The sequence below is a fragment of the Equus przewalskii genome, chromosome 26, assembly GCF_037783145.1.
Source record: "Equus przewalskii isolate Varuska chromosome 26, EquPr2, whole genome shotgun sequence".
Classification (NCBI taxonomy): Eukaryota; Metazoa; Chordata; class Mammalia; order Perissodactyla; family Equidae; genus Equus; species Equus przewalskii.
In genome coordinates, this window is record NC_091856.1 from 18868283 (window position 1) to 18881704 (window position 13422).

The window sequence follows — 13422 nt, forward strand, 5'->3', positions numbered from 1 at the left end:
TGTATCACAAAGTGTTGGTAACAGACAGAAAAAGACAGACATAACCAAGGTGCTCAGCAGTGGGGCAGCGTTCAAGTCATGGGATGCAACGCGGCCACCAGAGACGGTGCGGTGCAAGATTTGACACAACGGCACAGGCCAGGGTGTGCAGTGGTGGTGGTGGTGTTCGTAGAAAGCAGATTATAAGATGGAACATTCTAGTAGGAGCCTGTTCCGGGGGCTGGTTGCACCATGGTCCTATACACTCAGAGTGGAGGCTGGACTGTGGACAAGGGTTATCTCTGGGTGGTGGGGTTGTAGGAGAGTTCCATTTTCTTCTCTGAGTCTCTATACTTTCCCTATTTGTACAATAGATATGTATTACATTAGTAACAGGTTTTTTAGAGTTTCCAAAAAAGACCTTGCCCTGGGCAGGCGAGTGATGCTCCTCAGCACCTGGGTAGCCTTGCTTCATGGCTTCCCAAGGACTCCCTGCTGGGGCTGGCTTTTCCCAGCCGTCCCGGGCAGGGCTTGTCAGGCCAACTTTCCAGCGGGGCAGACCTGCAGAGGGTCAGGGCAGAGCCGGGGGCCCAGGTTGTCCACGTCCCAGTGGAGACAGGGGAGATGTCTCGGGTGTCTGCTGGCCCCTCTCATTGGCAAGAGCATGTGGGCTGGGGGAGGAGCTGGAGGGGAGGGTGAGGCTTGAGCTGGGATTGCAGTGAGCCACATTCATTTGTGAGCCAAACTCCTGGCTCGTCCGAGCCCACGTCCTGCCCTGTGAGGTCTCGGCCTTTCTCCCTAAGATGCCATTTGGGTTTCTGTGGCAGGAGTGGTGACACGGCCCGGTGGGACTTATCCTGTGGGTCTGCTGCCTCTCTCCAGCTCATGCCATGGGGCGACCAGGGCGGCTGCGGCTGCCTAAGGAGCGGGAGCCACGCCAGCAGGGAATAAAGCAGACAGATGAGACCAAGTGCGAGAGCTGGAAATAGCCTGGGAGACGACGGAGTCTGACTTATAGCCGAGAAGGCTGAGCCCAGAGCAGACCAGACTCTGCTGAGCTCTGGGGGCTCAGGGTCTGGGACCAAATTCCAATTCTAGCCCTACCTCTAGCTCGCTGTGTGGCTTCCAGGAGGCCACTTCACCTCTCTGAGCTTCAGTTTCCACCTCCACCAAATGCAATGGGTTGATGAAGGGCCCAAATGAGAGATAGACATCGGGATGCCAAGTAATCTGCGAAGGGTCGCTCAAAACGAATGGGTGATTAGGGTCATCTCCGGGGCCAGAGGTTCTGTCCAAGAGTCCCTGCCATTTGTTCCAAATCTCCAAGGCCAGACTCTGGAGTTGAGGTTCCTGGTCCATCCCCACCGGTGGGGACTAAGGCCAGTCGGCTGGGTGTCCCCGGGAGGCCTGGACTCCCATCGCGCATGCCAAGTGACCCTCTGTGTCCCTCTGCAGGGGGAGCCAGGCAGTCCTGGACGGCCGGGGCCCGTGGGCGAGCAGGTGAGTCAGTGCCGGCCTCGGAGCAGAACGGCTCTCTTTACTGAGCGCTTGCTCTGTGCCAAGCCCTTCGGGAAGCACTCCACGCGCCCCTCCACGTTTCATTCCCGTCCCAGCCCCAGAGGTAGGTCTGCTTGTCTCCCCTGTCATTGCACGGACAGTGACTCTCGGGCGGTGAAGTCACTGAATGAGGAGTGACACGTGAGTCATGGTCACCACGGCCAATCCCCGAGGCCTGACTCTGCGGATGTTTCTGGGGCATTTTCCCAAAGCGCTGATGTGACTTTGCTCCCAGAATGTTCAAACGGGAAGAGCCTTAACAATCGCCATCCATGCTCCCTTTACAGATGGGGAAGCTGATAGCCAGGGACGCATAGCCACTTCTGGGGACTCTTGGTTCAGGAACCCCTAAATTATAAAGAAAATGAAATTCAAACCATTGGCTCTGGCTCGTTCAGAAGCCGGGCCAAGGACTGAGGAGGAAAGGAGGTTGCCAGTAATCATTAAAAAGGAGGTTTGAGGACCGTGACCTTCTATTGAGGTCCGGGACCCTCGGCCTGGAGACAAGCAGCTCTGAGAGCCGGGGACAGCGACAGCCGTGGTCCCTCCTCCGCACGCCGCACCTCCGGAGAGCTTAACCTCTAGGCTCAGAGGTCAGGTTGGAGGGAAGCGGTCTCCTCCCCTCCTTTAAAGAGGGGACCCCACTCCCTGAAACCCTGCAAGGGGCTGCCTCCGGCCCGAGGGAAGCCTGATGCTGGGGACCCAGAAGAATTTGTTTCCGCAGAGAAACGCCCTCCGTGGCGTGAGAGTCACGCACGCTGGGCTTCCTCGCCAGGCCTGCAACATCTGTTGGGGGAAGAAAGGAATTAAGCAGGGGAGGACTAGATGTTTGAAACCTTGCCAGCGTCATTTGAGCACATTCTGTGGGAAGCCCCAGAGTTTGGACGGGCTGCTGCGGCTGCATGTATTTCCTGATTGGAAAAAAAAGGCAATATGATCAGCAAATTTAATTTCATAGTTATGCTGATGGTAGGGCCCTGGGGAAATAGATACTCAGAATCCTTGGATGTCAGGACGCCAGGGTCCTGGGCAATCACCCTGTCCCCAGGTCCTAAGCTTGTTTGCGCCTTGGACCCCGTGGCAGGCTGGTGAAGTCCAGGGACTCCTTCTCAGAATAGAGTTTTTCAGTGCATAAAATACAAAACAAAGGATTGCAAAGGAAATCAATTATATTGAAATGCAATTATGAAAATCTGTTAAAATGTGATCTACTCCTAGATATGCTGCTTTCTCAATGCACTAAATAATGACGTCTAGCAGCAGGTCCACTAACGACCTCAATTTTGAAGTGGGGACAAGCCTTAATGATACATTTTGAAATCTCTGCAAATGACTGTAATGTGACATGTAAATATCTGTGGCAGTTCCAGGTCCTATGCATTTGTTACCTACCCTCATAGTTGGGGAAAATGCTAAATTTCAATTAGAGCGTAATGAAAATAAAAATTGTGATTTTTCCCATACAAGTCCAGGCACCACCTGAATCCATCCGGGGAGCCTTACGGGGACCCCGGGTTCAGAACCCCTGGGTCCTAGTTCACATTGGCAATCTGGAATTGATGGAGAAGAATGGACTTGACTAAGATGATCAAACGAGGTGGTGGCAAAGCTGAGGCCAAGAGGAGTGGGGACCCCACCTGGGGCAGCCCCCGGCCCACTTGGTTGGCAGAGCCCCAGCTCACTGCCCAGCCGGCTTAGCAGGAATGAGACCTGTCTGAGCTACAAGGGCAGAGCTGGAGCCCTGTGGCTGCCACCAGGCACGCTGGGGTGCCACACCAGCCATTCCCTTGGCCCCCTCCCAATGTGGGAAGAAGCAGGCATTTCCTCTTCCTGGCAGAATCAGGAAAGAGTGGAAGGACCTCCTTATAGCCACAGTATCAGCTACATTTATTGGGCACCTGTTCGGTACCAGTTCCTGTGCCAAACGCTTTCTATGCTGTCGCCTGCAATTCCCCTGGCCACTGTATGACGGTGGGCATTAATTATCCCCATTTTGCAAATGGGGAAACCAAGGCTCTGAGAAGTTAAGTCACTTGCCCAAGATCTCCCAGGCTGTCACATGACTGTCAGAGCCAAGGTTGACACTCAGGTCTGCTGCCCCGGAGGGATTGGAAAAACTCTTGGCCTCTTGAGCCCCTGCAGTTTCTAACAGCTGGTTAGAGTGCAGCCGGCTAGCCAGGCCCTGTCCTGGGTGCTGGTGACCCAAAGATGACACAAGGCATGGCTTGGCCTTCAAGAAGTTCTGTCCAGGGGGAAGCTGGTCTTGTAAATACCTAAGCTTGAGATGTCTAGTCCAGCAGAGGAGCCACACCTGTCTTGTCCCCAGTTGCATTCCCAGTGCCTAGCAGAATGCCCTATGAGAGGAGGGAGGGAGGGAGGGAGAAAAACTCCCATAGCAGACAACGGCCCTTTATCTGTAGACAGCGTAAGGACCAGGCCAGCCTCCTCCCCCAGATCAGAGATTCAGATCCCACCTGGGCAGTGCCCACTGTAGGTGACAATGCTGCCTCCTCCCCCGTGCCCTCTTGCCAGCTCAAGAGGAGCCAGCTGTGCCTGCAGCTTTCAGAGCTGCTTCTCCACCCGGCCAGCCAGGTGGAAGCCCTGGGCCTCTGGGGCACGCTTCCCTGGACCAGCCTCAGCTCCACCCGCAGGAAAGGCCTGCCAGGATGTTCCGGGATGGTGCCCCGGGGGTGCCCTGGGCAGGGGGGCAGCGGAATGGGGCACTTGCTGTATGGCCGTTATTCATTAGGATCCTGTTTGGCTTCTTGTTTGAGGTTTATGACCCGCCTGCCTTCCAGGACCCAACAACTCATAAATTTAAAGTAGCTATGAAATTTCTGTTTCTCTGGGCCAGTCCAGCAGGGGCCTCTTAACAGAGCAGTTTTTATTCCCTTCACCGGCATCCTCTAAAAGTCTGCCTCCTCCATGTGGGGAGCTCGGGCCTCTGTCTTAACCCCCTGCCCTTTTGAAATAAATTAGAGTGGGATGGGGCAGGGGGGGGGCACTGACGTGTATTGCGTGCTTACGTGTGCCATGCGTTATCTCCCATCCTCAGAACGACCCTGGGAGGTAGGGACAGCCTTTATCTAAAGACCCCCCTTCTGCAGCTGAGGCTCAGAGGGGCTCTGCGATTTGGCCAAGGGTCCACAAACCTGAGGGCTGAAGGACGATGACGTAGATAAAGTGCCAGGTACAGGACTTGGCGCATCGTAAATGCCAACTGTTGTTATTAATATTGCCATCACTTTGAAAATGCTCTTAACTTTTTTAAAGTAAGTTGTTGCAAGAGTCACGCTTGGCTATTTTCTGTGACTTATTAGCCATGACCTCACACCCCTCACCTCATACTTCAACCCTGAAGGGTCTCAGAGTCCAGGGAAGCAAGACGCCCCACCTTGTGGCAATGATGGGGGGAGACAGGGAAGCTGTGCTCATGGCCACACACTTGGGAGGCCCCCAGGGTGGAGGGACAGGTGCGTGGACTTGGAGCCACACAGACCCGAGTTGAATCCCAGGCTGCACCAGCAAGGCATCCATGGTCTTGGCTTGAGTTCCACTTTCCAGCTGTCTCTGAGACCCACAGAGCTGACAGCACTGGGTACCATTCTCTCTGTCTACTTGATTGACAGGTTCGCAGCATCACTTTCTGAGTGTCCGACTTCTGATCTGTTTCCGGTCAGGTTCAAGGTCTCATTCCTTTCTGGATAGTTTGGGGACAGGGAACAGATGTTATGGGACAAACCCATACATCCCTCAGTCTTTCCTAATTCTCCCAGAAACTCTTGGCTGCAAACCTGGGCTGTTCCTAAGCTGCTTTCACACCCCTGAACCGCACGAGACCCCCCCTCTACTTGAATTTTCCTCGGCAGAGAAGCGTGTGGGGTATGGACGAGGAATCGCCTGCTTTCCTGGGTGATTTCTTGAGACTGTTCGCCTCGCTGTGCGCGTGCGTGTTTGCTCGCTCGGGGCCACTGCGAGGTCTGCAGACACGGAAGAGCCCCTGGAACACGGAGGCGGATTGTCACCCAGTAGAGTTAAAAAGAGCAACAGGAACCATGGCGTGTGTGTGTGTGTGTGTGTGTGCGCCCTTTTAGAAAGGAGAGGAAGCCTTTCACAAGACAGTAAAAAGGACTCCACTTACCAGATTTCAATCAGGACTTTTGGCAGCGGCTGTTATATTTCTACCCTGGCCAGCGGGTTTGTTTCTCACTTTGAAACAGCCCCAGAGCCCCGAAAGATGGGGACAGATTTCTCACAGGCAGGTCTCTTCCCAGGACAGCTTAGGGGCCGACCCCCCCCATTCCAACCCACCCCCCAAGCGTGGCCGCCTCCCAGCCTGTGTCTGGCGCGGGAGCAATGTGTGGCTCTCCCAGGGAGGCTGGCAGTGGCCCCACCGCTTGGCTCCGAAATCGGAACCATCTGGTGGAGTGAGGGAAGTCAGGACAGTGCCCAGAGAGAGGCAGCCCTCTCCTCGGTGGCAGCCCCATGCCAGCAGGGTTGCCAGGCACAGGGCAGGGGGCGGGGGAGACAGCTCCACGGGGAGGAAGATGCAGGCAAGCTGCCTTTGAAACTCAGCACATCCCTGAATTCACATGGCTTCCTCCTTTCTCTTGCTTTCCTACGTGTTTCTTGTAGGGACTTCTGGGATTCATCGGTCTGGTCGGGGAGCCGGGAATCATGGGAGAAAAGGTAAGTTGTGTTGGGGGAAAGAGATTAACCAGTTGAGCTTGTGTTTTGAAATTTTAAAAAGATGAAGGGGTCCTTTGACCTGAGGATTTCAGACCTCTTTCCCCCAGCCTCTCCTCGCTTCCCTGGCGTTCTCATCCTCAAGGAGCCATTGTCTCCTTTCCCAGCATCCTCTGGGGCTTCTGCCCGGCCCTCTGTCTGCAGCCCGCAGTGCGGTTAGGCGTCTGCATGAGAACCAGCCGATGCTCGTGGTCTGCCACCGCACAGGGTGGGCAGCAGAAGCGAGGGAAGGATTCATCTTTTTAAAAAAGGAGCACAATCCTTAGGCTGGCTTGTTAATCCCCGGCAGCTCTGTTCTATGGACCAGACAGCCGAAGCTCAAACTGGGGAGGGGGCTTGCTCAAAGTCATCCAGAGAGGAGGTGGCAGAGCTGGGATCTGAATTGGGTTCACTCCCCAAGCCCACCTTTGCCTCTCAGCCACTCTGCCTCAGGCTGGCTCCCAGCCCCCAGACAGCCTGTGGCTTCCCGTTTCCCGCCTGGCCCCGAGGGTCCCCGCGTTCCTTCCTTTGGGTTTATCTCATCCCCATCAGGCCCTCTGGGGGACCTGATATTCTTCCCATTGGAACGATGGAGAAGCTGAGGCCAGAGAGAGGGAGCATCTCCCCTAATCCAGCTTTCCGGGGTCCTCCTGGGCCTCTCTCCTCATGTCTCCCTGGGTCCCACACCCTCTGGCCACCCCCACCTTCTTCTCCTCCTCCTTCCACTCCTCCTCCTTCGTTACCTCTTCTTTTTGTAATTTATCTGTTCATTTCGAAGTAACTATAGAGTCACAAGAAGTTGCAAAAAATAGTACACAAAGGTTCCGTGTGCCCCTCCCCCTGATGCCCCAGGGGTGACACCTTCCACAACCACAGTGCGATAGCAGAGCCAACTGTGCCTTCCCTGGTTCCTCAAACGTCCGTGTCCCTCCTCACCTAGAAACTATTGTCCACGCTGTTCCCTCGGCCAGGCACACTCTTCCCGCTCCTGCCCCCTCCACCCTCTTCGCATAGATGCCTCTCGATTATCCTTCAGCTCTCAGTCAAGCAAGACTTCCCTGCCGCACCCCTGCACCTGGGAGGTCAAATCCCCTGCTGAAAATGCCATAGCCCCGAGACCCCTCCCTCACTGCCCTCACCCCAGGGTGCGTCTGTTGTGCTCATTTGTCTCTGTCTCCCACCACAGTCTGAGGGGCTCGCTCCGTGTGAGCAGGGTCTGCCTGTGTCTGCTCACCACTGTATCTTTAGGCTCTAGCATACCGTGCCCAGCACCCAGCAGGTCCTCAATTTATGTTTGCTGACTGGGTGGATGCCAGAAACAGGGCCTCCCCAAAACAGCCAGGATTCAAAACCCAGAGCCCCTGCCTTCCGGCCGTAGCTCTGTCCGCTACACCTGCCGTCTCTGCTCAGTCTGTCTGGGCTGCTCAAGAGGGAATGAATGACACCTCTGATTCTCCAGCATCTTATCTAGGTTTGGGCAGGGGGTGGGGGGAATGAAAGAAATGGCTTCTATGGCTATCTCTGCCTCAGCAAGCCCTGCTCAGGGGATGCCAGGCCTAACGAGGACCACATGACGTGGGCAGGGATCAAAGGGGACAATGTAATGAGCGCAGCATCCTCAATCAGGACCATCCTTGCCCTAGAGAAGCCCACGGCATGGCATGCTGCAGTGGATGCTGAGGCCTCCCAGGACTTGCCAGGGGTCTTGGCGTGTGCTGGGTGGAATCCCAGACCTCCACCCTTCCCCTGTAACCGCCCGGGGTGATGTGGCCGTGAGCCGGGAGGGACTCTGTAGACCTTGGCCAAGTCCCTGCCCCTCTTTGGCCTCTGGAAGGCCTCTGCACCTGCCCCCAACAGAGCCAGCGCACCGCCCGCCGTGACCTCCCTGAATTGCTGTCTCCATCACAGGGTGACCGGGGCATGGTGGGACCCCCAGGCGTGCCCGGACCCAAGGGGTCGATGGTAAGGAGCAAGTCTGCCTCCCCTTGCCCTCTCCTGTCACAGCGCGGTGACAGCCGTGCTCTCCTGCCTCTGTATACCCTAGGCGTTCAGGATGACTTGTTCCTTCTCCCTCTGGGAGGCCTGGCTGCCGCCCTCGTGTCCCTGGGCTGGGGCTGAGCCAGCGAGGAGGGCCTGAAGAAAGAAGGCACCCCTCCCACAGCTGATTCCTTCTTTTTCTTCTGAGTAGGGTCATCCCGGAATGCCAGGTGGTGTTGGGACCCCCGGAGAGCCTGGACCCCCGGTAAGCATAGCTCTCATGTTCCCCGAGCTCAAAGCCACCATCGAGTATGGATGAGGGGTCCATGCCGCAGAGTCAGACAGACCTGGGTTTGAATCCTAGCTCGCCCACTCCCTGGCTCCATTGCCAGGGCAGAGCACTGAACTCTGAGCCTGAATTTTGCTCACCTGGAAAAGTGAGAAATAATTGTTGTCGTGATAGTGTGATTGCTCAGGTTAAATGAAACCGTGCAGCTAATGTTCATTATCGAGTGATGTTCCTGCCACAGGAGCCCCTTGGTCTTCAGCACTATTATTTATTATTGCTTTGCTCATTCACTTGGGAATTACTGTGGGATGCGTGCCCAGGGCTGCTCTGGGAGCTTGGGAGGCAACCATCAGAAAGGCAGAAAGTCGTCCCTGCCCTGAGGAGCTTACATTCTGCATGGCGGGGGGAGAGAAGCCAATGAGTAAGTGGTGTCTGCTATGGGGAAAGCAGGGGAGAAGAAAAGAAATGCTGGGGACCAATGGGCTGAGGGTCGGAGCCGAGGATGCAGGGGTCCAGGGCTTCCTGTGATGACTGAGGAGTCAGGGATGTTCCTGAGCATCCCAGGGCAGGGAGCGATGGGGGAGGCAGGAGTGCCAGGGGAGGGGTGTGGCGGGGAACACTCAGACTCAGGGGCCCCTTCCACTCCCCGAGGGTGACGTGGGGTCTGGAGCACGAGGGGCTTCTGCTGATGGAGAATATGGAGACGGGTAAGGGCACTCCCTTCAGCCGAGGCCGGGGCTCAGGGCCGGGAGCCCATTCGGGGGAGGCTGGGGGATGGGCTTCAGGCAGGTGAGAAGGGCGTAGGGGGAGGGGGACCAGCCCAGGCAGCATCCCGGGGCGATGATGAGTTCAGGCTGCCCAGGTCCCTCCAGAGGCCAGACTGAGGGGCTCTCCGGGGTCCGATGAAGGAGGGAACGGGAGCCTTTGATGGTTTGAACCCAAGGGACTCTCACACACACCAGCTCTCTCTGCCAACTAGGGAAGCAAGGCCAACCCGGTTCCCGAACTTTTCCTGCACCTACTGTGTGCAGGGCCTATGCTCCATCCTGGAGATGCAAAAAGGATGAGATTGATCTGCTCTTAGGAGTCTCGCTGTCTAGTGGGGTGCCGAGGTTAAACATCCTCTTGCTCATTAACAGACCTTCACTGAGTACCTACTATGTGCCAGGCAGTGGTAGGTGCTGAGGAGGGGTACCCAGGGCCAGCCCAGGGATGAGAAGCCCGGACACAAGGAACCATCCTCCAAAGACAGAGGTGCCAGGTGCCAGGTGGCTCTGTCTGCCCCCCGCAATCCTTCTGATGCGGTGGAAAACTCCCAGAGCTCAGAGTCGGCATCAGAAGCCAGCACTCCGGGCTCCCCATGGTGTGTTTTTACCCCTGTCCATGAGGAGGAGGAAAAACCACATCTAGCCCGGGGCTGGAGGGGCTGGTTGGCTGGCTGAAGTGTCCAAGTGGCATCCGAGGGTCCCTGCCCACCCAACCCGAAGGCCACCACCCTGCCCAGTGTCCCCAGGACCTGAGTCCTAGGGCCCTGCAGCTGCTCCTGGAGTGATTTGAGCCCTTCTAGAATCTTCCCAGCAATTCTAAGAGGCAGGGACTCTTCTTGTCCTCATTTTATAGACGATGAAACTGAGGCCCAAGAGTTTAAGTCGCTTGCCAAAGGGTGGGAGGTGCCCACAGGAGGGCCGAAGCCCAAGCGTGAGGATGCTAGGGTCTGTCATCAAATTCCTGCTCCCGCGCCCCTGGACCTCGGCCTCCCTGGCCTCCGTCTGCCTCTCTGTCCAATGGGAGTAGAAAAGCCTGGAAAGGAGATCCTGGGACAAATTGGAAGGCCAGGGGGAGATGGGAAAACAGTGGGGACATCCAGGCCAGCCCATAGGAGGAAGGTGCTGGCTTCCTCTGATCCCCTTGCCTCTGTGGCCCCATTGACCTCCCGGCCCCGTTCCCTCAGTGCTTCCATCTCTTCAGTGGGGTGGCTCAGACTGAGTGAAATCTGACAGTCATTGAGGCTTTCACATCTCAAGTTTGCCGTGGACCCCCCATGGCTGCAGTGTGGCCTGTCCCTGGGGGGGACCCTTCCAGCCGCCAGCTGCCCCCAGCGCCCAGGATAGCACGGAGGTCCAGGAAACTACAGATTCAGACACACATGAGACAAATCCTGGTTCTGCCACTTGCCAGCTGTGTGATGGTTGGCAACGTTCATAGCTTCTCTGAGCCTCAGTTTCCCCACGGGCAAGTCAGCATAATACTACCTGTATTAAGAGACGGTTGTGAGAAATAAATGAGACAGTGCATGATGTAACGCTCAGCAAACGCCCTGCGTAGACTAAGGGCTTAACGAATGGTCAGGATACTGTTTACTATTACTACTTGTTGGATACAATGACCTCTATTGTTAGTAAGACCATTACTATTAAAATGACGTTTCTGATGATGCTGTTCGCATCTGACGGGCATTCTCCCACCTTTCCAATTACTTTAACATCCATGTTCTGCTACATTCCTTGGCGGTCAGCCAAGATGACCGTCTCCATTATTTGGGGGAGGGGGCCCATCAGGTTCTGGGACCTCCAGTTTCCGACCGCCTCCCCCTCTGAGAGAGCTGACAGCTACCCTTTATGGAGGACCTTCTGGATCGTTTCATCTTCCCAGCAACTCTGGGAGACAGGAACTCTTCTCGTGCCCATTTTATAGGTGTTGCAACTGAGGCCCAAAGAGGTTAAGTGGCTCGCTGAAGGTCACAGAGTCGGGAAGCGGCAGAGGTGTGATTTGAAGCTGGTTCCCTGGCGGCAGTCTGCTCTTTTAAGCACCTGCCCTGCTGCCTCTCGGTTGAGTCTCGGGCACGTGAAATTTCCCGATGCCATGTTGTGCGCCTTCTGCCGTCTGAGCGCCCTCTGTAAAATGGTCCGTTCTCACCCAATCTTTGTGTTCTCCCCCATCCTGGAGTCAGATCTGCCTTTTGATGGGGCCCAGCCCGGGTCCACACCCTGCTTGCTCTGCTGTCAAGGGGGCGGGTTGGGACCCGGCCCCTGCCCCCCCATCAGCCCTCCAGCAGTGCAACACCCCTCGAGGCTCCCGGGAGAGAGAAATGGGAGGAGCACACAGAGCCGGGCCTCTCCCTGCTCTTTGGGGAGGGGCTGAGGCTGCCTCCTCCTTGTCAGAGGAGCACGCGCCATCGGAGGCTGGCCACTGAGTGGAGAGCCGTCCGAGTGTCCCGCCGCCGTGGGGAAGGTGCTGCCTGCTGTGTGTGGCTGGGCTGGCATGGGGAGAGAAATCAGGCAGGCAGGTGCCCCTTCCTCTCCTCAGCTTCTTTCTCTCCCTTTCCACCTTTCTGTCCTCTTCCATTGTCGTGTGTTCATGTTCCATCGTCGCATCCCTAAGTCCTTGTCCTGGGCGAGGGCTGAGGATTTGAGAACAAAGCCAGCCCTGGGATTTCTTTCCCTCCCTCCCTGGCTCTCCCTGTGCCTCTGCTTTTCACTCCTTCATCACACGGAGCGGACTGCGCATCTTCCCTGGGCCAGGTCTGTCCTTTTCTCTTCGCCTCCCCCCGACCCCACTGCCTGTCCTGTCATCTGCTCCCCCTCCTTGACCCTCCCCCTACCTCCGGCTATGGTCTGGTCCTTTCCCCTCTTGCCTCTGGGCTCTTTCTGCCCTGGTCCGAGCCTTCTGGATGGCATCCAGGTGGGATTTGGGGTCAGGGTGGGGGACCGAACTTGGGTGGCCAGACTCTCCTTGCTGATGGAGGGGAAAAGGGGAAATGGGGGTTTGAGGAGGGTTTTGGCAGAACGTCATGGAGCTTCTCGTCGTTGATCTTGACATAAGGGGGGAAAAGGCTCATCCATCCAGGGGAGCTTCTCCCCACTGCTGGGGCCCCAGACAAGGCTGAGGCCCATCCTCCTGGGACCCAGGGCGTGGACTCAAGGTTGTAGCTCAGCCAGCCCACTGGGCCCCGTCCTTCCATATGGGGGCTGCTGGGCTCGGGTGGGCTGTCCTGGCCCTCGGTGTTGCACTTGCCCTCTGAAAAGGGGGCTTCTCCAGACGCTTTCTCCTCCCCACAGGGTCCTCCAGGATCTCGAGGCCCTCCGGGAATGAGGGGAGCCAAGGGACGCCGGGTAAGTGGGGCCCAGCTCCCTGGGGGGCTGATGCTGGCAGGGGCCACCTGCCATAGAGACCACCTCCCGGTTGTTGCTCCGCCCGGCCCTGAGATCTGTCTCTCCTGCTACCAGGCAGGGTTCCCGGCTCATCCCAGGCCTGCCCCTCAGTGTGGGACCATCTTTTCTAGCCCATTTCTGAGCACCAGGCCTTGCCACCCAGTGGGCACAGACGGACTCTGTGGTACCCGTGGTTGGTCCATTCATTTGTTGCTCCATTCATTCATTCAGCCACCATTTATTAGCACCCACTGGGTGCCAGCCACTGTCGGAGGCTCTGATGGGCATGCTCCCTGCCTGCCTCACGGCTCAGGCTAGAATGTCTGAGGGGCAGTGCGGGGCATTAGCATGATGATGGTGGAAGCACAGGCACCTCACCTGGACAGGGTACCAGGGAAGGCCTCAGGGAGAGGGTGATGTTGGAGCTGATGACAGGGTCTAGGCAGAGGGAAAGCCAGAAGGTGAGAGATGATGTGGCACGTATAGGGGTCCCCAGTTGTCCAACAGAGGGCCAGGGGAGAGGGATGAGACCAAAAATTAGTGAGTACCAAGCCAAACAGGGCCTCAAACACCACAGCTAAGTTGTGGGCCGTGCTCTGAGGGTAGTAGGGAGCTATAGAGGGTTTTAAGCCAGCGCTGTCCTGAGCTCAGTAGCCAGAGGTCATCACTAGTACTTACTATGTGCTGGGCACTGTCTGTCACATCCATTAACTCATTTAGTCTTCAACACAACCCTATAAAGTA

General features: G+C 56.6%; 1 protein-coding gene across 5 annotated transcripts in view; it reads left to right on the forward strand.

Annotated features, from left to right (window-relative positions):
* Positions 1-13422, forward strand: part of COL27A1 (collagen type XXVII alpha 1 chain) — a 142186-nt gene that overhangs the window by 80110 nt on the left and 48654 nt on the right. For 4 of the 5 annotated variants that reach the window (XM_070596334.1, XM_070596333.1, XM_070596338.1 and 1 more), the window contains 5 exons: positions 1435-1479; positions 6172-6225; positions 8170-8223; positions 8450-8503; positions 12586-12639. In XM_070596334.1, the coding sequence (XP_070452435.1) occupies positions 1435-1479; positions 6172-6225; positions 8170-8223; positions 8450-8503; positions 12586-12639 (261 nt within the window). The remainder of the gene's footprint in view (positions 1-1434; positions 1480-6171; positions 6226-8169; positions 8224-8449; positions 8504-12585; positions 12640-13422) is intronic. The other variant, XM_070596337.1, reaches the window with a different exon arrangement.